This window comes from Oncorhynchus masou, chromosome 12 (genome assembly GCF_036934945.1).
Source record: "Oncorhynchus masou masou isolate Uvic2021 chromosome 12, UVic_Omas_1.1, whole genome shotgun sequence".
NCBI lineage: Eukaryota > Metazoa > Chordata > Actinopteri > Salmoniformes > Salmonidae > Oncorhynchus > Oncorhynchus masou.
In genome coordinates, this window is record NC_088223.1 from 38,463,161 (window position 1) to 38,482,512 (window position 19,352).

At 42.4% G+C, this 19,352-nt stretch overlaps 2 protein-coding genes across 9 annotated transcripts; both read right to left on the reverse strand.

Annotated features, from left to right (window-relative positions):
- Positions 1-51: 51 nt before the first annotated feature.
- Positions 52-4,663, reverse strand: LOC135550034 (PITH domain-containing protein 1-like). 6 transcript variants are annotated; one of them, XR_010457054.1, is made up of 6 exons: positions 4,364-4,663; positions 2,820-2,863; positions 2,634-2,702; positions 2,131-2,191; positions 1,846-1,919; positions 52-1,636 (listed from the first exon to the last, which is right to left on the reverse strand). XR_010457054.1 is itself a non-coding variant. In XM_064980471.1 (5 exons), the coding sequence occupies exons 1-4, from the start codon at positions 4,532-4,534 to the stop codon at positions 2,131-2,133; spliced, it is 345 nt and encodes a 114-aa protein (XP_064836543.1). In that variant the 5' UTR covers positions 4,535-4,663; the 3' UTR covers positions 52-1,636. The 6 variants fall into 6 exon arrangements, 3 of the variants coding, with proteins under 3 accessions (XP_064836543.1, XP_064836542.1, XP_064836545.1); XR_010457055.1 differs by lacking the exon at positions 1,846-1,919 and having other exon boundaries at positions 2,630-2,702; XM_064980471.1 differs by lacking the exon at positions 1,846-1,919.
- A 1,262-nt stretch (positions 4,664-5,925) lies between these two features.
- LOC135550035 (elongin-A-like) lies at positions 5,926-19,160 on the reverse strand. 3 transcript variants are annotated; one of them, XR_010457057.1, is made up of 13 exons: positions 19,046-19,160; positions 17,953-18,009; positions 17,250-17,365; positions 16,604-17,121; positions 15,859-16,181; positions 15,366-15,477; positions 14,944-15,099; positions 14,414-14,511; positions 11,133-11,313; positions 9,793-9,922; positions 8,194-8,339; positions 6,626-6,745; positions 5,926-6,199 (listed from the first exon to the last, which is right to left on the reverse strand). XR_010457057.1 is itself a non-coding variant. In XM_064980474.1 (12 exons), exons 1-12 carry the CDS (start codon positions 19,154-19,156, stop codon positions 6,684-6,686), a joined length of 2,010 nt encoding a protein of 669 aa, XP_064836546.1. In that variant the 5' UTR covers positions 19,157-19,160; the 3' UTR covers positions 5,926-6,683. The 3 variants fall into 3 exon arrangements, 2 of the variants coding, with proteins under 2 accessions (XP_064836546.1, XP_064836547.1); XM_064980474.1 differs by having other exon boundaries at positions 5,926-6,745; XM_064980475.1 differs by lacking the exon at positions 17,953-18,009 and having other exon boundaries at positions 5,926-6,745.
- Between the last annotated feature and the right edge of the window lie 192 nt (positions 19,161-19,352).

The window sequence follows — 19,352 nt, forward strand, 5'->3', positions numbered from 1 at the left end:
CCCTTTCTCGAGCTCGCGCTTACCGTACACCCCTCCATCAATTGATAGGCAATATATTCAGTCCAATTTACACTAAACAAATAAATTAAACCAAATGCAAAGACCATATTTTTACACAAATAACAATACTGCCTTTTATTAATCCAAAATCTAAATTTCAAATAAATTCTATACTAATTAAAAAATATATTATGTAACGCATCTTTATTCTTCCATCAATTACATTACACACAACAGCCGAGGACATTTTCTAATTCTCAGCCTACGCATACAGCAAATTCCCAACTCCAATATGTCGCACCAAGCCATCACATTCAGCCACTGGCGGTCATAGAAAGCAATGTGACACCACATTAATAATGCAATGAAATCATGAGTTAAATAGCTTTTGTTTGGTGGGTGTCAAAGAAAGCTGTGTGGTATAGTAAGCAACTCACCCCTAAAGTAAGTGTGTGTATATGAGTCTAATCAAATGAAAACCTTATGCTGATCTACTTTGGTTGTGTCAAAATGTCTACATAGTCACATTATTACCATGCCATTCAGAGCTTGGCTGAAATAATGTGAGTGAGCTCCCACTGCAGGGGACTTGAGTCATTCCAATTTTGCTGAGACAAGTTGTCATATTACAACGAACCAATAGGTGGCAGACAGCGACCAGATATAGTTTTAGATAAAATCACCGTGATGCTTTATCATAGGGTTACCAGCAACTGACATTAAATGTATTAATTTACCAAACGAAAACGTACTTCTTTCAGGCTCCACTCGGTGGTACAATAAGTGTAACTGAGAAAATCCAGATTAGACACTTATGTTCAGTATTAGGCATACCTGACCTCCAATGAGAAAGTTCACCCACCAGGCCTAAGTATCCATCACACTTCCTTTTGACCCATCTCTGTCAATGCAACTATCCCACCCCTCCTTTCTCTCAGGAGATGACATTTGTTTGTGGGATGATGCTGTCGACTTTATGGTCTGCAGGGTTAGCCGACACCTCGTAGTTGCAGATGGTCAGTTCATTGGCCCTGTCCGGGGGTGTCCTCGGATGGGGCCACAGTGTCTCCTGACCCCTTCTGTCTCAGCCTCCAGTATTTATGCTGCAGTAGTTTATGTGTCGGGGGGCTGGGGTCAGTTTGTTATATCTGGAGTACTTCTCCTGTCCAATTCGGTGTCCTGTGTGAATCTAAGTGTGCGTTCTCTAATTCTCTCCTCTCTCTCGGAGGACCTGAGCCCTAGGACCATGCCCCAGGACTACCTGACATGATGACTCCTTGCTGTCCCCAGTCCACCTGGCCGTGCTGCTGCTCCAGTTTCAACTGTTCTACCTTATTATTATTCGACCATGCTGGTCATTTATGAACATTTGAACATCTTGGCCATGTTCTGTTATAATCTCCACCCGGCACAGCCAGAAGAGGACTGGCCACCCCACATAGCCTGGTTCCTCTCTAGGTTTCTTCCTAGGTTTTGGCCTTTCTAGGGAGTTTTTCCTAACCACCGTGCTTCTACACCTGCATTGCTTGCTGTTTGGGGTTTTAGGCTGGGTTTCTGTACAGCACTTTGAGATATCAGCTGATGTACGAATGGCTATATAAATAAATTTGATTTGATTTGATTCATGCCTGTGAGCCTGGGAGGAAGAAAACAGATGAGACAGAGGTGAGGTGTTTTGCCATTTTAAAAAAATGGACAACATATAAGTCAGAGTAAAGCCTGATACATAAGTGAAACAATTCTGGAAATCCTTAGAGCAATAAGAAAAATAAACTCAGCTGAGGCATACACTGTCTGAGCTGTATAAGATCATTTACTGAACGTTGGTCTCATGTTTGTTCTCACCTGGGAGTACTCCCCTCTCAGCCCAATGTAGTAGACCCGTGTGTACTCTGTCCCAAAGTTCCGTGATATGTGAACTGACAAGTGATTAATGTTGGAAAAACGGTCAATTCTGGAAAGAATGTCAATTTAGGATTGATTCGTTTGGTGTGTTTTAGGTTTGGTGGGTACTTAGGCATAATGGTTTTGTTATTTTGTCTCAGAAATAGTCTATGGGTGAGCAATGACCATAAACCCTTGGAAAACAATACTACTTTTAGTGTGTTTGCGCACTTCTGTTGCTCTTACCTAGTTAGGTATTCCAGGTTCTCTGCATGTGTCAAAGAACATGTGGGGTATGTTCTTGTATCTACAGGGACAATGCAACAACAACACATAGTTATCAAAACCACACACGCTGACAATGAATGCAGTTCCATGCCGATGTAGCAGAAGCTATCTAATTTGTCACTAGCCGTCTTGATCTCACAGTGTGAAGAATGAGTCAAACGTCACTCACGGAGCAATAAGCTAACTACTATACTTGCTCTTTCAGTTTGTACAGCTGGCTCAGAGCTGGGGGTGTATTCACTATGAACCAAACGCAAGAAAACATAATTAAACGGGGAGGGACCTACCGGAATATGTCCAATAGAAACTTGTTGTACAACATTTCCCATTGTAACCCCTTTTGCACAAATAAATACACACCGGTTGACTTGTTGTGAGTAATAACCATCAAATGTCAAAGAGTTGATACATGCTACACTGGATCAAGGTGTTTCTGAAAGGCAGAAACAGTACTCACTCACAGTCTCATTTCAGCAGGATGCGATTCACAGGCGATGACGATCCCTTTCAGTTTGACACTTTCGGCGAACCTGAGAAAAATATGAATTGTGAAAGATAACGCATAAACATAATATGATGAAACAAGTTTAAAGTTAAAATGACAGAATAAGAAAGGGTGAAAAGGGGGTTGAAGGGGGGGGTCTTACGGGATGTTGAACAGGAGCTCTTCATCAGCATCACTCTCAACAAACTGCAGAAGATGGAGACCGTTTCAAGATAATTCCAACTGCTCTTAAATGCAAATAAAACTAAATGCATGCTATTCAACCAATCATTGCCCGCACCTGCCCGCCCATCCAGCATCACTCCTCTAGACGGTTCTGACTTAGAATACATGGATAACTACAAATACCTAGGTGTCTGGCTAGACTGTAAACTCTCCTTCCAGACTCACATTAAGCATCTCCAATCAAAAATTTAATCTAAAATCGGCTTCCTATTTCGCAACAAAGCTTCCTTCACTTATGCTGCCAAACATACCCTCGTAAAACTGACCATCATACCAATTCTTGACTTCGGCGATGTCATCTATAAAATAGCCTCCAACACTCTACTCAGCAAACTGAATGTAGTCTATCACAGTGCCATCCGTTTTGTCACCAAAGCCTCATATACTACCCACCACTGCGACCTGTACGCTCTCGTTGGCTGGCCCTCGCTTCATAATCGTCGCCAAACCCACTGGTTAAAGGTTATCTACAAGTCCCTGCTAGGTAAAGCCCCGCCCTATCTCAGCTCGCTGGTCACCATAGCAGCACCCACCCGTAGCACACACTCCAGCAGGAATATCTCACTGGTCACCCCCAAAGCCAATTCCTCCTTTGGTCGCCTTTCCTTCCAGTTCTCTGCTGCCACTGACTGGAACGAACTGCAAAAATCACTGAAGCTGGAGATTCCCATCTCCCTCACTAGCTTTAAGAACCAGCTGTCAGAGCAGCTCACAGATCACTGCACCTGTTCATAGCAAATCTGTATACAGCCCATATATCTACCTCATTCCCATACTGTATTTATTTATTTTGCTCCTTTTGCACCACAGTAGCTCTACTTGCACATCCATCTTTTGCACATCTACCATTCCAGTGTTTAATTGCCATATTGTAATTACTTCGCCACCATGGCCTATTTATTGCCTTAACTTCCTTATGTGCACTCACTGTATATAGGCTTTTTTTTCTACTGTATTATTGACTGTATGTTTTGTTCATTCCATGTATAACTCTGTGTTGTTGTATGTGTCGAACTGCTATGATTTATTTTGGCCAGGTCGCAGTTGCAAATGATTACTTGTTCTCAACTAGCTTACCTGGTGAAAAAAATAAATAATAATAATTAATTAGTATCACATAACAGTTATGATAAAGTTAACCAACAGTGAGTGAGTGACCCTTCATCACATTAGAAAGGTTATAAGAAATTGGCCTTCAATGGAAGAAGAGGATATTTGACTTCATCAATGGAAGAGGTCCAGATCAGCTTTAAGGAAAGGCTCATTGACACTAAAATATTCCACCACCTGTGTACATATTTCGTTCAGTGTACAAAATGAGTAAACATGGGTGTTCATTTTTTCAATGTTTGATTTAACGCAGAGCCACGTAATTTTAGTGCGGGATTCATTGATTCTACACCAAAATGGTTCATTTAAGATGATGTACTTACTATACGTTCAATGAGTCGATAACATTACCTTCTCCCTGTCTGTCCGTTGATCCCATGGTTTAAGTACGAGTTTCCCATCGCCTTCTCTTGCTTCGTTGAGGCACTGCAGTTTCTCGATGTCAATGCGCTGATAAAGTGCATACTCCAGGCCCCGTTCAACTGGCTCGTGCTCGTCTTCACAGCAGCCGTGACCAGACATCGCGGGTACTAACTATATATATCGCACTTTAGGGAAATGTAAGTCCTAGCTAGTGATGATACAGGCTGTCTAACTTGCTAAATTATTTGTTACAGACTGACTTGACTGGTTTCACTTTTCCACAACATTCAGGAGAGGAAACGTTTGAAAATGACACTTACGTTAATAGCCAATCAAGATGGACGTACCTACGCACAACGCCAAAGTGCTCATTGATTGGCCTGGCCAAGACCAATGAACAAGCACAGGTTTCACTAGATTTTTGACCAATGAGTTAGAAATCATTTATATATACACTAGAATTACTTGTTGAAGTTATTGTGTCTCCATTTTGGCACTACCCCAACATTGTAAAACATAGTTTGGAAGCTATTGAAATGCATTTATTAATGTCAATCTACATTCCTTTTTGCAACGTTTATTCTATTAGACACCTTAAAGCGGATGTCAGAAGGTGAATTCACCAATTTGTAAGTCGCTCTGGATAAGAGCGTCTGCTAAATGACTTAAATGTAATGTAAATGTAAAGCAGGGGTTTCAAACTCATTCCATGGAGGGCCAAGTGTATGCTGGTTTTCGTTATTTCCCGTCAGTTCCTACTCCCTCGATCAAGTACAAGGAAGCAGCGAAAATCCGCAGACACTTGGCCCACCATGGAGTTTGACACGTGCCTAAATGCATACTTTAAATTATACTAGGTGAGTAAACATAAAAAAAATATAAAATTCTTTAAAGTATAACTTTTAGAGATCACTAATTTTACCGTCCCCACTACAACAAAACATTTAATTGAAATACCGTAGAATTCCATTAATTCCTGTGGAGAACTGCTCCTACTGGCTTGGCTTCAAAGCCTCTCAATAGCCAATACATAGCATCTGCAAACCAGGGTTTGTATACATAATTGCTTTATGCACAGTCAGATTGCACAGCCACAAAGTCAAAATTAGCTACAGAAATGAGCTTTTTGGTCTTGATTTAAGGTCAGGGTTAGGCATAAGGTTGGCAGTGTGGTTAAAGTTCAGTTTAAAATCTAAATTTAAAGATAAATTGTAAAAATGGGCAGGGTTTATGACTGAGTATACAAAGTAGTGGCAACCCAAGCACACACACACATGTAAAATCAATAACTGAGCTTAGATCAGTGTCTAGTGGAAAGCTACTCCCATTTGTTTTGCACCCAACATCCATTGCATATTTCTTTCAGTAGTCATTATTACAGTGATACAATAAAAAGCTGAACAATGACATTCTCTGTTCTCAGTGTGGGGCATACAGATTATACCCTATTACAACAATTTATTCAGTGCACTATTGCTTGGTTCCATTGCTAGATTTGAGCTGTGTTTTTCAACATCAACACAGACTGAAGAAAATAGACCATTAACATATGAGGGCAAAAAGTCAATTTTATTAAAAATGTCCATATAACATTTATTAAAATCTATTAAAATTACTATTTCATCCACTTCCATTTGGGTCTGGGTTCAGGGTGACCCCGGGGTCCCAGAGTTTAAAATAAATACATACGAGTGAAGCTGCAGGGTCCTATCACTTCCTCTCTCCTCTTTCTCCCTTTTTGTGTTTTCCTCTTCCCGCAGTCACTTCATTCCTCACTCATCACAGTGAACCAGATAAAAGTAGGGATGCACATGTGGTTCAACACTGAACACAGTAGGAAAAGAAAGTGGGAATACACTGGAGTAAAAGGATGTCTACTCAATTGTATTTAAAAAAACATGACTGACTGTAACAGCACTATGTAGTTTGATGTCTTAACTTATGAGTACCATAATAAAGAATAGTTCTGTCTGTCAGAGTCCCTCTGTAGTGTGATACTGCTTGTATGAACTTGTAACAAATTACTAGTTTCACCTTTGAAATGTTATTTTGTCTGTGTGTGTACAAGTGTGTGTTTGCCAGGGTCAAACTGGGAACAGTTACAAAATAGGACATAATTGTGTGTGTATTTAAGAAATGCTAAAATAATGGAATAAATCTGTGTGTGTGTGTCTGTGTGTGTACACATGTCTGGTCGGGGTTTGTAGATCTTCCATAATTCATTGAATTAAAAAAAAGAGCTTAGCTCACTTAGCTCCTACAATCTCTCTTCCTCTCAATAACTCCATACATTCATCTCTCTGCAACTCTATCGGCGGGAGAATCTGTTCTTGAAAGCTTTGATAGTTTTAGCCATCATGGGGGCGATTTCTGCAAGACAAACAGACGTGACATTGTAACAGCAGAAAAGTTAGCCACGCAGACATGTCCTCAACACAGATTAAAGTCAAAATGTTTTAAAACAGAAAAATAAATAAATATATAAATGTCGTGGCTAACTTTTTTATATATATATATATATATATATATATAAAAAAAAATAGCTTTTCTTTCAAAAACAATTGGACCCAACATTCATGTAAAAAAAATATATATATATATATATATTTTTTTTTTACATGAATGTTGGGTCCAATTGTTTTTGAAAGAAAAGCTAATTTTTTGTCTATTAAAATAACTTCAAATTGATCAGAAATACAGTGTAGACATTGTTAATGTTGTAAATGACTACTGTAGCTGGAAACGGCAGGTTTTTTATGGAATATCTACATAAGCGTACAGGGGCCCATTATCAGCAACCATCACGCCTGTGTTCCAATGGCACGTTGTGTTACCTAATCCAAATGTATCATTTTAAAAGGCTAATTGATCATTAGAAAACCATTTTGCAATTATGTTAGCATAGCTGAAAACTGTTGTTCTGATTAAAGAAGCAATAAAACTGGCCTTCTTTAGACTAGTTGAGTATCTGAAGCATCATTTGTGGGTTGGATTACAGGCTCAAAATGTCCAGAAACAAATAACTTTCTTCCGAAACCCGTCAGTCTATTCTTGTTCTGGGAAATTCAGGCTATTCCATGTGAGAAATTGCCAAGAAACTGAAGATCTCGTACAACGCTGTGTACTACTCCCTTCACAGAACAGCGCAAACTGCCTCTAACCAGACTAGAAATAGGAGTGGGAGGCCCCGGTGAATCACTGAGCAAGAGGACAAGTACATTAGTCTGTCTAGTTTGAGAAACAGACAGCTCACAAGTCCTCAACTGGCAGCTTCATTAAACAGCACCCACAAAACACCAGTCTCAATAGCAACAGTGAAGAGGTGACTCCGGGATGCTGGCCTTCTAGACAGAGTTGCAAAGAAAAAGCATTATCTCAGACTGGCCAATAAAAAGAAAATATTAAGATGAGCAAAACAACACAGACACTGAACAGAAGAACTTGGCCTAGAAGGCCAGCATCCCAGAGTCACCTCTTCACTGTTGAGACGGGTGTTTTGTGGGTACTATTTAATGAAGCTGCCAGTTAATGACTTGTGAGGCGTCTGTTTCTCAAACTAGACACTAATGTACTTGTCCTCTTGCTCAGTAGTGCACCGGGGCCTCTCACTCCTCTTTCTACAGTTTTTGCTGTTCTGTGTAGGGGGTAGTCATTTACAACATTAATAAATGTCTACACTGTATTTCTGATAAATGTTATTTTAAAATGGACAAAAACTTTTAAAATGTTTCAAAAACAAGGACATTTCTAAGTGACCCCAAACGTTTGAACGTTAGCGTACATTTCTGCACCCATTTTCTCACACACACGATACTCACTTTTGACCTGTGGCTTGTTGTCTCTTGCGCTGGGGCAACCCCCACCGCTGGGGCCTGAGGAGCGAGAGGTCTCAGGGGGACTGTCGTGAGAGGAGGAGAGGCTGGGCTCAGCCAAGTGAGAGCTATAAGACATGGCAGGCCTTATTCTGAAAAAAAGAAAATGCAGAAAGGACGATCCAATCAGTGTACAGGAATTTACAAAAAAGTATAGTTTCTTAATAGTATGTTTTCAAGCCTGGTGGGCATTATAATGCCCCCCCCAGGCTTGAAAACATACTATTATGAAACTATACTGTTTTGTATCTACATCACTTAATAGTTCTCAAAAATCAGCATTTCAAGAAAGTTTCTATTTGCTCTTCTTTACTCATGTAGTCTAGCTGCTATATCCTCAACCTGTCGTCAGATTGAACAACTGTCTCGCTTTCTTTTTCCTGTCAAGCTTTCACAATGTCTCTGAAGCTTGCCGTCTCCCGTTTCATCCTCCAGTGTGTTGAAACTATGATATCTTATGACTACTCATGCATTCTTCAAAGCAGGACATATTTTCATCATATTTTGGATACAAATATGCTGAAGTGCATATTATCTTAAATTAGCATTCAGCCAAGCATTTCTGTGTATATGAAAATGTAAGTGCCAGCACATCAGAATGTTTGATGGTGGTGGAGAGATTACAGGAATTCTGGAATGTTTGTATGTGCTCTTCTCTTTCAGCCTCTCCATCCTCACACCAGATTGAACACTGGGAAATCTTTCGCTTTAGTCTCTTGCTTTTCCTGTTTAACATATGGTCCTCTGGCTACTCTGGCATCCCTGAAGCTGTGTGTCCACCTGCAAGTTCAGAACAGCCAGAAAATGTCAGGGGGAGTTTCAGCATTTTATTTAAATGTAAGGAATCGTAATCCCTGTGTGAACTTGATAACCTTTATAACTTCCCATGATGACGTTGCAACAATTCACATAGAATCATAACGGTCGACCTCCCGAGTGGCACAGCGGTCTAAGGCACTGCATTGCAGTGCAGAGGTGTCACTACAGACCCGGGTTCAATCCCGGGCTGTATCACAACCGGCCATGATCGGGAGTCCCATAGGGCGGCAGACAATTGGCCCAGCGTCGTTAGGGGAGGGTGTGGCCGGGGGGGGCTTTACTTGGCTCATTGCGATCTAGCGACTCCTTGTGGCCGGCCGAGCGCCTACAGGCTGACCCCGGTTGTCAGTTGAACTGTGTGTCCTCCGACACATTGGTGCAGCTGGCTTCCGGGTTAAGTGGGCGGGTGTTAAGAAGCACGGTTTGGTGGGTCATGTTTCTGAGGACGCATGACTCGACCTTCGCCTCCCGACCCAGTTGGAGAGTTGCAGAGATGAGACAAGATAAAAAATTGGGGTGAAAATCATAACGGTCAACTTGTTGATGAAAATATGATCTAGGTGAACTTTTGAGAATAAGTTTGAGAGTCTGAATTACATGTTAGCATACAAAGTTACCATTCAGCCAATCATATCTTCAGATAAGGAATAAGGAAAAAATAAACACGGCAGTACATGCAGTACTATGCAGTGTTTGATAGTGGTATGCACACTAGTGTCCACATACTTGATCGGAGCAGCAGCTGCGGTGGAGCTGGCAGTGGAGGTGCTTGTGGTGCCAAACTTCTCCTGTCGCCGACGGACATCACGTGGAGGTTTTGCGACAGAGTTCACAAATGCCATTTTAACCTGTCGACCTGCGAGGAAAACACACACACACACACACACAGTACCAGTTAAAGAATAATATCTAAGACATCAAAACTATGAAATAACACATATGGAATCATGTAGTAACCAAACAACAAATCAAAATATATTTTATATTCTTCAAAGTAGCCACCCTTTGCCTTTGACAGCTTTGCACACTCTTGGCATTCTCTCAACCCTCTTCACCTGGAATCCTTTTCCAACAGTCTGGAAGGAGTCCCCACATATGCTGAGCACTTGTTGGCTGCTTTTTCTTCACTCTGCGGTCCAACTCATCCCAAATCATCTCAATTGGGTTGAGGTCATGTGATTGTGGAGGACAGGTCATCTGATGCAGCACTCAATCACTCTCCTTCTTGGTCAAATAGTAGTGGTAATAATAGTAATAATAGTAGTGGTTTCTTTGCAGTAATTTAACCATGAAGGCCTGATTAACACAATCTCCTCTGAACAGTTGATGTTGATGTGTCTGTTACTTGAATTCTGTCAAACATTTATTTGGGCTACAATTTCTGAGGCAGATAACTCTAATGAACGTATCCTCTGTAGCAGAGGTAACTCTGGGTCTTCCTTTCCTGTGGCAGTCCTCATGAAAGCCAGTTTCATCATAGCGCTTGATGGTTTTTGCGACTGCACCTGAAGAAACTTTCTGGATTGACTGACCTTCATGTCTTAAAGTAATGATGGACTGTTGTTTCTCTTTGCTTATTTGAGCTGTTCTTGCCATAATATGGACTTGATCTTTTACCAAATAGGGTTATCTTCTGTATTCCACCCCTACTGATAGGCTCAAACACATTAAGAAGGAAAGAAATTCCACAATTTAACAAGACACACCTGTTCATTGAAATGCATTCCATGTGACTACCTCATGAAGCTGGTTGAGGGAATGTCAAGTGTACAAAGCTGTCAAAGGAAAAGGGTGGCTACTTTGAAAAATCTCAAATATATTTTGATTTGTTTAACACTTTTTTGGTTACTACATGACTCCATATGTGTTATTTAATAGTTTTGATGTAGAAAATAGTAAAAATAAAGAAAATCCCTGGAATGAGTAGGTGTGTCCAAACCTTTGACTGGTACTGTATATACACATATGCTCACTCAAAATAAACACCCTCAGTACACTTTCATGGATGAAATAACTCCTAGTAATAAGTACTGTATAGTAGGATCCAGTTCATAGATAGGACACACCTTTGGGCTTGTTGGCATGGGCCGAGCTGATGTTTTGGGTGAGCTTGCGCAGGCGCTCCTCCCGCTCGTCGTGTTTCCGCAGGTACATCTCCCGCCATGATTCGTACTCCTGGGGCGTCTCACGCTTGAAGTCACGCTGGCAGTGGCGTTGCCAAAGCTCATCAGAGTCCTCCATAAAACACTGAGAGGAAAATTTTGGGTTAAAATTATAAAATACAATACAATTTACAAGAGTGTTGACACGAAATACAGTGCCTTCAGAAAGTATTCATATCCCTTGAATTATTCCACATTTTGTTGTGTTAGAGCCTGAATTCAAAATGGATTGAAAATATATTTGTTCCCCTCACCCATCTACCCATACCCCATTGTGACGACCCTCCCACTGTCTGCCGAATTCTCTCTCTTTGCTCTTGTTTTCCTTAATAGGATGTCAGTGGGCAGAGCCAGGAGGGTCGTCAGTGAAGTTGGACACACCTGGGTTCGGGTGTGTCCCAGCATAAATGCACCTCGTTCCCCATTCATTGAGGAGACTCTCTCCATGCAGACACAGATTTTGGTTGTTTGCGTTATCACATTTATGCACGCAACCACACACCATTAATTATATTTAGTTGACTTTTGTTAATAAATATTTTGTTATTCCTTATCTCCCTTTTTGTTACGCACTTTGAGCAGTTTGTGACAAGTGGGGGCTCGTCCGGGATCATAAGGTTGGTTCCTAGACATTTTGGCGTTTCGCACTTTATTGTATTATGAAGGACTAATACTAGTGTCGTTTGGCTTGCTAGTATGTGTGTTGTGTTTGGGAGAAAATGTGGAATTAATGTTAAACTCTGTAGGGGCATTGTTTGCATCTTTTGTTACAGCTTGTTTGAGTTGTAATGTTTGGTGCCTAGTACTAATTGCCTTTGTTTGGTAAACTTGCTACTGCGGTGGATAGTTTGTGTGCTGCGTTGGAGAAAGTACATTGGTTAATTTCCTGGCGCCTGCCAAGGCTGGAGACTTGTTCTACTCGCTGTTGGTTAATCGGTCTGAGTTGAGTACAATTGGCTGTGTACCTCAGTGGGAGATTTGGGAGGGTAGTGACACTAGCTACTCGGAGCTATAGTCTTTAACTCTGTTAGGCTTAGTGACATGTTTCACTTTGGAATACGTTGGGCATGCTTATTTTGTTTTATTGTGTTGTCTGGACTGAGCAGTTGTCTCGGGGGCACATCCGTGGCTTGAGACTCTGCCAGCATGGCTTATTTCCTTGCCAGTGGGCTACAGTGCCGAACTACCCACTGCAAATCCACATGAAGATTTGGGTTGAGTTACTGTAGGTTTTGGGGAAGCTCCATATCTCATCTCTCTTCTGATGCCCAGTATGATTGTCATTTCTCTGTGTGGTCTGGTGTGTTCAGCAGAGGAGAAGAGCGAGATTATTTGTATTTTGTTCTTGTGACTATGGTGTCTTATGTAGATGCGTTCATTCGCTTTTCATCCAAGGAACTGTTAGAATTATGTACTAAAGAACAGCTGAAGGTTGCTGAACACTACAAGTTTGAAATTGGGAGATAAATGTCAAATTCTATTAGGTTAATCTGATGGAGAGTGGTATTCCTGAAGTTACCACTGGGGCAGCCTCTGAGGACTCTGTCTCCCTGTAACGTCACAATGGCCACGCCATCGGTTAGTCCGAGGAGTGTTCTTTTTGAACAGCAGAAACCTGCTTCTGTTACAGCTAGAGCATGATTGTGTAAAATATGAATTGGAATTTAAAAAGATTGGAGCGTGCTAATAATCAAGCTGCAACAAGAGCGGCTAGAGCTGGTTAGAGAAGGAAAACTCAGGGGAGAGTTTGCTCTGGGAAGGTGACCCAGATGTACCTAGGGGTTGCTCCTCGGACACATTTGATGTTGTTGCATTCCATCTCAATGTGCAGCACATCCGGGGGACTAATGTTGTTGAGCTACAGGTCGGTAGTCATTTAGGCAGGTTACCGCAGTGTCCTTGGGCACAGGGACTATGGTGGTCTGCTCAAAACATGTTGGTATAAGACTCGGACAGGTTGAAAATATCAGTGAAGAAACTTGCCAGTTGGTCAGCGCATGTACACGTCTTGGTAATCCGTCTGGCCCGAGGGCCTTGTGAATGTTGACCTGTTTAAAGGTCTCACTCACATCGGCTGCGGAGACTGATCACACAGTCATCCGGAACAGATGGTGGTCTCCTACATGTTTCAGCGTTATTTGCCTCGAAGCAAGCATAGAATTAGTTTAGCTTGTCTGGTAGGCTCGTGTCGCTGTGCTGCTCTTTGTAGTCTAATGGTTTGCAAGCCCTGCCACATCTGTCAGAGCCGGTGTAGTACGATTTTTGAATGTTTGAAGGTTCTGATGTTTGAAGGTTCATCAGAGGGCATAGCGGGATTTCTTATAAGCTTCCGGGTTATATTCCCGCTCCTTGAAAGTGGCAGCTCTACCCTTTGGCTCAGATGATGCCTGTAATCCATGGCTTCTGGTTGGTATGTACACTGTTTTATTGACTGCTTCCTGCTTTAATTTTTTTAGACAAATACATCAACTCAGTTTCACAATTCCTGACATTTAATCCTAGTAAAAATACCCTTTCTCAGGTCAGTTAGGATCCAATTTTTTTTTTAAGAATGTAAAATGTCAACAATAGTACTGATTTTATTTTAGATTCCAGTGGGTTAGAAGTTTATACACAATTAGTATTTGGTAGCATTGCCTTTTTAAATTGTGTAACTTGGGTCAAATGTTTTGGGTAGCCTTCCACAATAAGTTGGGTCAATTTTGGCCCATTCCTCATGACTGAGTCAGGTTTGTTCTGCCCACAAATGTTCTATAGGATTGAGGTCAGGGCTTTGATGGCCACTCCAATACCTTGACTTTGTTGTCCTTAAGCCATTTTGCCACACCTTTGGAAGTATGCTTGGGGTCATTGTCCATTTGGAAGACCCATTTGTGACCAAGCTTTAACTTCCTGACTGTCTGAGATGTTGCTTAAATATATCCACAATTTTCCTACCTTTGATGCCATCTATTTTGTGAAGTGCACCAGTCCCTCCTGCAGCAAAGCACCCCCACAACATGCTGCCACCCCGTGCTTTAAATACATCCACAGGTATCCCTCCAACTGACTCAAATTATGTCAATTAGCCTATAAGAAGCCATGACATTATTTGCAGGAATTTTCCAAGTTCTTTAAAGGCACAACTGACAACTGACCATTTCATTCCATTTGTGGGTTTGTGCATTCATACTTGTGTCTGTTACCTGATTGCACTGCTCAATGCGGTAAAGCTGTTCTGGGGTGCATCGCTCTAGTACTGGTTCCAGTATCTCAAAAGGCACGCCTCCCACCTCATCAATTGCTGGATAAACATACAGTATCTCATTATACAATGACACAATCGGCAGGGTGTCAAACAATGATAGTGTGATTTGAAAATTGTGGCAGGAACACATTTCCTGGATTTAGACAAATATAAAAAGTCCTAGAAGAGTAAGACACTAACCGTCAATGTTTTGTGGAGTGTAATGTTAACTAAGAGCAACACGTGACGTTCTGGTTTTAATGATTGAGTGTGTACAAGTGGATCTAAGTTGGCCAGCAGCCATAAGAAACCACACAATTAAGTTGGTGTTTAAACAATAGACCATTATAAATGAGGTAAATTGTCTTTTGCCTTCTGGGAGATGTTAGGTGTAGGACATTAACATGTACATAATGTGATAAGACACTGAAATAAAACTTGAGCATTATGATTACATGGCATTCAGTGTCACTAGGAGACAACACTCACAGTCAATGTTGTTTTGTAGCACCCTGATGCACTGCTCGTACAGACTCATCATCTTGGGCAGATAAGACGTCTTTGAACCCGAGTAGACAGTCATTTTAGAGTTAAAGCGTCTCCCAGTGAAGCCGGTGTCCTCCTCGGCGTCATTTGACACAGGACCTGCCGGAAAGAGGTGAAAAGTTAAGCATGACAAATTGCTGACAATCAGAAATTACTGGTTTAGGCCTAGAGAGAAATACATAGTGTATCTTAATACATATTTACCCAAATTACAAGTCCAGACCAACACAAATTCTACTACCAATATCCACACTATCATAACACAGAATTAATCAATGTATTGGGAATGCAATCAGTTGTACAGTATTATGGATATTGGAAAGTACACAGTGTGAAGGAGGAACCAACTTTTTTTGTTTAAGTACCTTTGCGCCGCTGAGGGGACAATGGTGTGAGATCAATGGAAGGCAGAGGTCTGTAGTAAGGCTGGATGGCCGGCAGAGGGATATCAGGCAGTGTGGACACAACCTCGACCACCTGGGGTAAAAGAGGAAGAGTTCAGTCAAGAAGCTGAGAACATCTATGGGAAAATCAAGAGTCGGCAACTGGTTAATAAAAACATACACCTTTATTTATTTTACTGCGCAAGTCAGTTAAGAACAAATTCTTATTTTCAATGACGGCCTAGGAACAGTGGGTTAACTGCCTGTTCAGGGGCAGAATGACATTTGTACCTTGTCAGCTCGGGGATTCGAACTTGCAACCTTTCGGTTACTAGTCCAACGCTCTAACCACTAGGCCGCCCCACGATTGGAAGGACTTACTGTCCAGCATCATAAAATTGACAGCAAATATAACATTCTCCAATTGAACATATGCATGATCGAGTGAGGAAAAGTTCAGTGAAAGTCTTCTTACCCTCCTGCGTTTCTCAGGCACCGGGGTTGTTGGGGTCTGGGCTGGATCAGCCCTCTTGCTGCGGTTCCCGTTTGCCTTGCTGGGCTTGGACTCCTTGGAGGAGGAAGGGGCAGCAGGCGAAGGCTGGACAGGAGGACGAGGTGTGTGGTGGTGGGAGGAGGGCCGACTGCTGCTGCCGGGCTTCTTCTTCTTCTTAGTGGGCGTAGGGGCGTCATATGTGAGGAAGGATTCAAACGACACGGCGGGGGTATCAAATGCCTCTTCTGCCTGCTCCTCAGGTGTCTGGGCTAATATAGGAGAGTCCCTAGGCTCACGTGACCTCCCTAAAGAGTAAGGAGAACAGGGAAGGATGTTATGGGATGTATATATATATATATATTTTTTTAAGTGGGGGGGGGGGTAGATGTGTGAGACAACCCACATCTTTAAGGGTCAAATTAATGGGGAAATGCTAACAATCACTACTATCATCGCATATTTTAATCACAGTACAGTTACAGAGTTCTGATGAAAAACACCATGGGTCACCAAATCCACAATACAGTAAAGTTCTTATTATCCCACATTAATAAATATAATACACAATTGGAAAACCATCTATTAACAGACCAATACTGACTCAAAGATTGAAAGGGGCATCTATGGAATAGGATGACATTTGAGAACCAGCCTCTCTGTAAATGTCACAATGACACAGAAGTCACAGCGAACTTCTCTCAGCAAACTCACTCGGCAGCACACTCACCTTCACTTCCCCCTCTCTTGTCCTTCTTGCTCTCGTGCTGCGCGGAGTGCCGACTGTGCTTGGAGGCCTTGCCACTGTGCTGCGGTTCTTTTCCCATGCTGATCTTCTTCCCTTCGCCACCACCACTGCTCGCCTGGGCGTGACGTTGCCGTCTCTCGTCGCCGTGGGAACTGTGATGCTCCCTCCCAGGCTCTTTTTGCGGTTTGGCGTGTCGGACCTCTTTGCGAGGGGGGCTGGGCACGGGCTCTGGCTCTTCCTCCGTGGGGCTCTCGTAGCCCTCCGACTGATACCCCCCTCGTTGGCCACCGTGGCCAACCTGTGGGGGGCTGTAGTGGTGCTGAGGGGGGGAGGGGGAGTAGTTTGTGTGGTAGCTTCTTTCCTCCTCCTCTTCGTCGTCCTCCTCTACATGAGGAGGCGGCTCCTCCGGGGATAGTTCCCGGACACGTTCGCGCCTCCCGTCCTTTCCCTCAGAGCTGCGAGGGTGCCCGTGTGTCCGTAAATCCTTCGCGTTGCCGGGTCTGTGAGGAAGAAGAAAAACATTAAAGCTACACTTTAGTAGAATCCAGATGAAAATACACTCGATGATGAAGAAAATGAAGATGAAGAATCAGAAGAAATCCCCAAATCCCCCTCAGTAATAATGTACCTTTCAGCAGACGGGGTGGGAACCAGTTTCTTCCACTTGGCCACAAGGCTCTTCGCAAGATCTCCAGCAAGATCATGTTTCCGGAACGAATTCACAGTTTTTCCTACTCCAGTTTCCTGCACCGGAGAGAACAAAATATAAGCAGGACACAGATAGTAGTAGGGTGTCCTCCTCATCAGTACATTATGTTTTGACACTAGTGTCATTGAGAGAGACATGGGTGGTTTGTATAGATTCAGGAGCAGGCCAGCACTCTTAGTATTGCACATAAAATAGGCCACATTACCATTATTGCCCATGGTAAAAGGAAGTGAGCATGCTCTGAAGGTTGCTTGACAATATTAAAAAGCACATCAACTCCTATAGGGAAACTGGCTACACAGGGCCACATCATCCGGTTGCATAACCAAAGACTGTATTTGGCTTCCTCTTCTAAAGAACACTCTGCAGTGACTGAGGAACGAGGGCGCAATGCAATCAATGTGGGGCTTTGAGACTAAAGAAAGAGATACTATTAAAATCGTGACATGAGCATTTTTACATTTGTCATTTAGCAGACGCTCTTATCCAGAGCAACTTATAGTAGTGAGCGTGCACTGATTTATAAAAAAATAAAATACAAATTAGAACCCACTATCTGGCGTTGCAAGCACCATGCTCTACCAACAGTCACACAGGACCATGCATTATTTCAAAATCTTACCACAAGGATATCCACAGTCATAGGCAGCTCCCCCAGCCTTTTGAGTGTCTTCAGGAGCTAAATAGTGCAAATACAGAAAATGTACACTGTGCTCACTCCATCCTTGGTACTGATTGACCTAACTAGCCGGATTCTGAGAAAAACATAACAGTCTGCACACTAGCCAAGTGCACAAAATGTAGGTATGCCAAAAGGGAGGACATAGCTGGTTAAAGGTAATGGTCAGGTTAATTCAAGGCTGCTGCGCATTGAATGAATGAAAACATAGCGACATAACAATATTTACAAAATCACAGCATTGATGTCATGGGTCTACTGGGTGAAAGCGTACGATAGCGTTATCTGTGTAAAAGTGTAGGCCTACTGGTAGTTGACTTTGTAGGCTATATATGTCAAACTGTGTCGTACTTTGAGGATGTATTTGAGTCAGAAATTGACAAATGTGCCCGAATTGCGCACTGTCATGGCTCATCAAGATGTGTCCGTTGTCGTGGCCTATGGGGGTTGTGAGGTAGGCTAGTTACGCATATCCGGAGAGGGGGTTGTGTTTACTAAAGTCGATCAGCTGATAAAAATCCACCCCGACACGGCAGTGCGTGCAGGGATTGCGTTGTTCAATGAGACACAATCAAGAAACTGCCGACATCACAATAACGCAGCACAACCCAATGTATTGTTGTTGCCCTTCAAATTTGGACTGGTCCATGAGTGAAGTGCAACAATCTACCAACTAGGCCCGTGCTGATGTTGCTGTCACTCGATCGTGGAGCTTATACAATCGGTGTCGTTTCTTGAACACTAGCTAGATGGCTACATTATTAGCATTTGAAAGTGGCAATGTCGGTTGGCTCCAACGCATAAAGAACAGTTCTGCGGTCTTGGTAGGTAGCTCGGGGACTCGGTTAAACTTAACATGAATTATGGTTAAGAAACACAGTTCGTTGGCTAAGTTACGCATCGTGATCTTAGAAAAATCAGTCGCTAGCGACATTCGCGGAACTACCTGCCACGCGACAATATTTGAAAACATTCTAGCGAGCCGAAGCCATCCGCTACAGCCTTGCCATTTCATTCTGGGCCTTACGACTATTACCTTGCGAGGCTCTAGGTTTTCGGAGAGCCGAGACTGAAGTCTCTCCACCACTTCCAACAGCTCCTCCGCCATGTTTAGTGCTGGTGTCCTGTGACCCGGAAGCTGCTTCATTACAGCAGAAATGGGTCAGCGCTGTCCTATCCGCTGCTTCAGTCAGCCTGCAGTTGACATGGAGATTGACGGAACTACGCAATAAAACAGCTGACAAAGGATAAACCTGTTTGACGATGAAAGGTCCAATGCAGACGGTTTTTTTTTTTTTTTTTTTTATCTCAATGTAAAATCATTTCTGGGTAACAACTAAGTA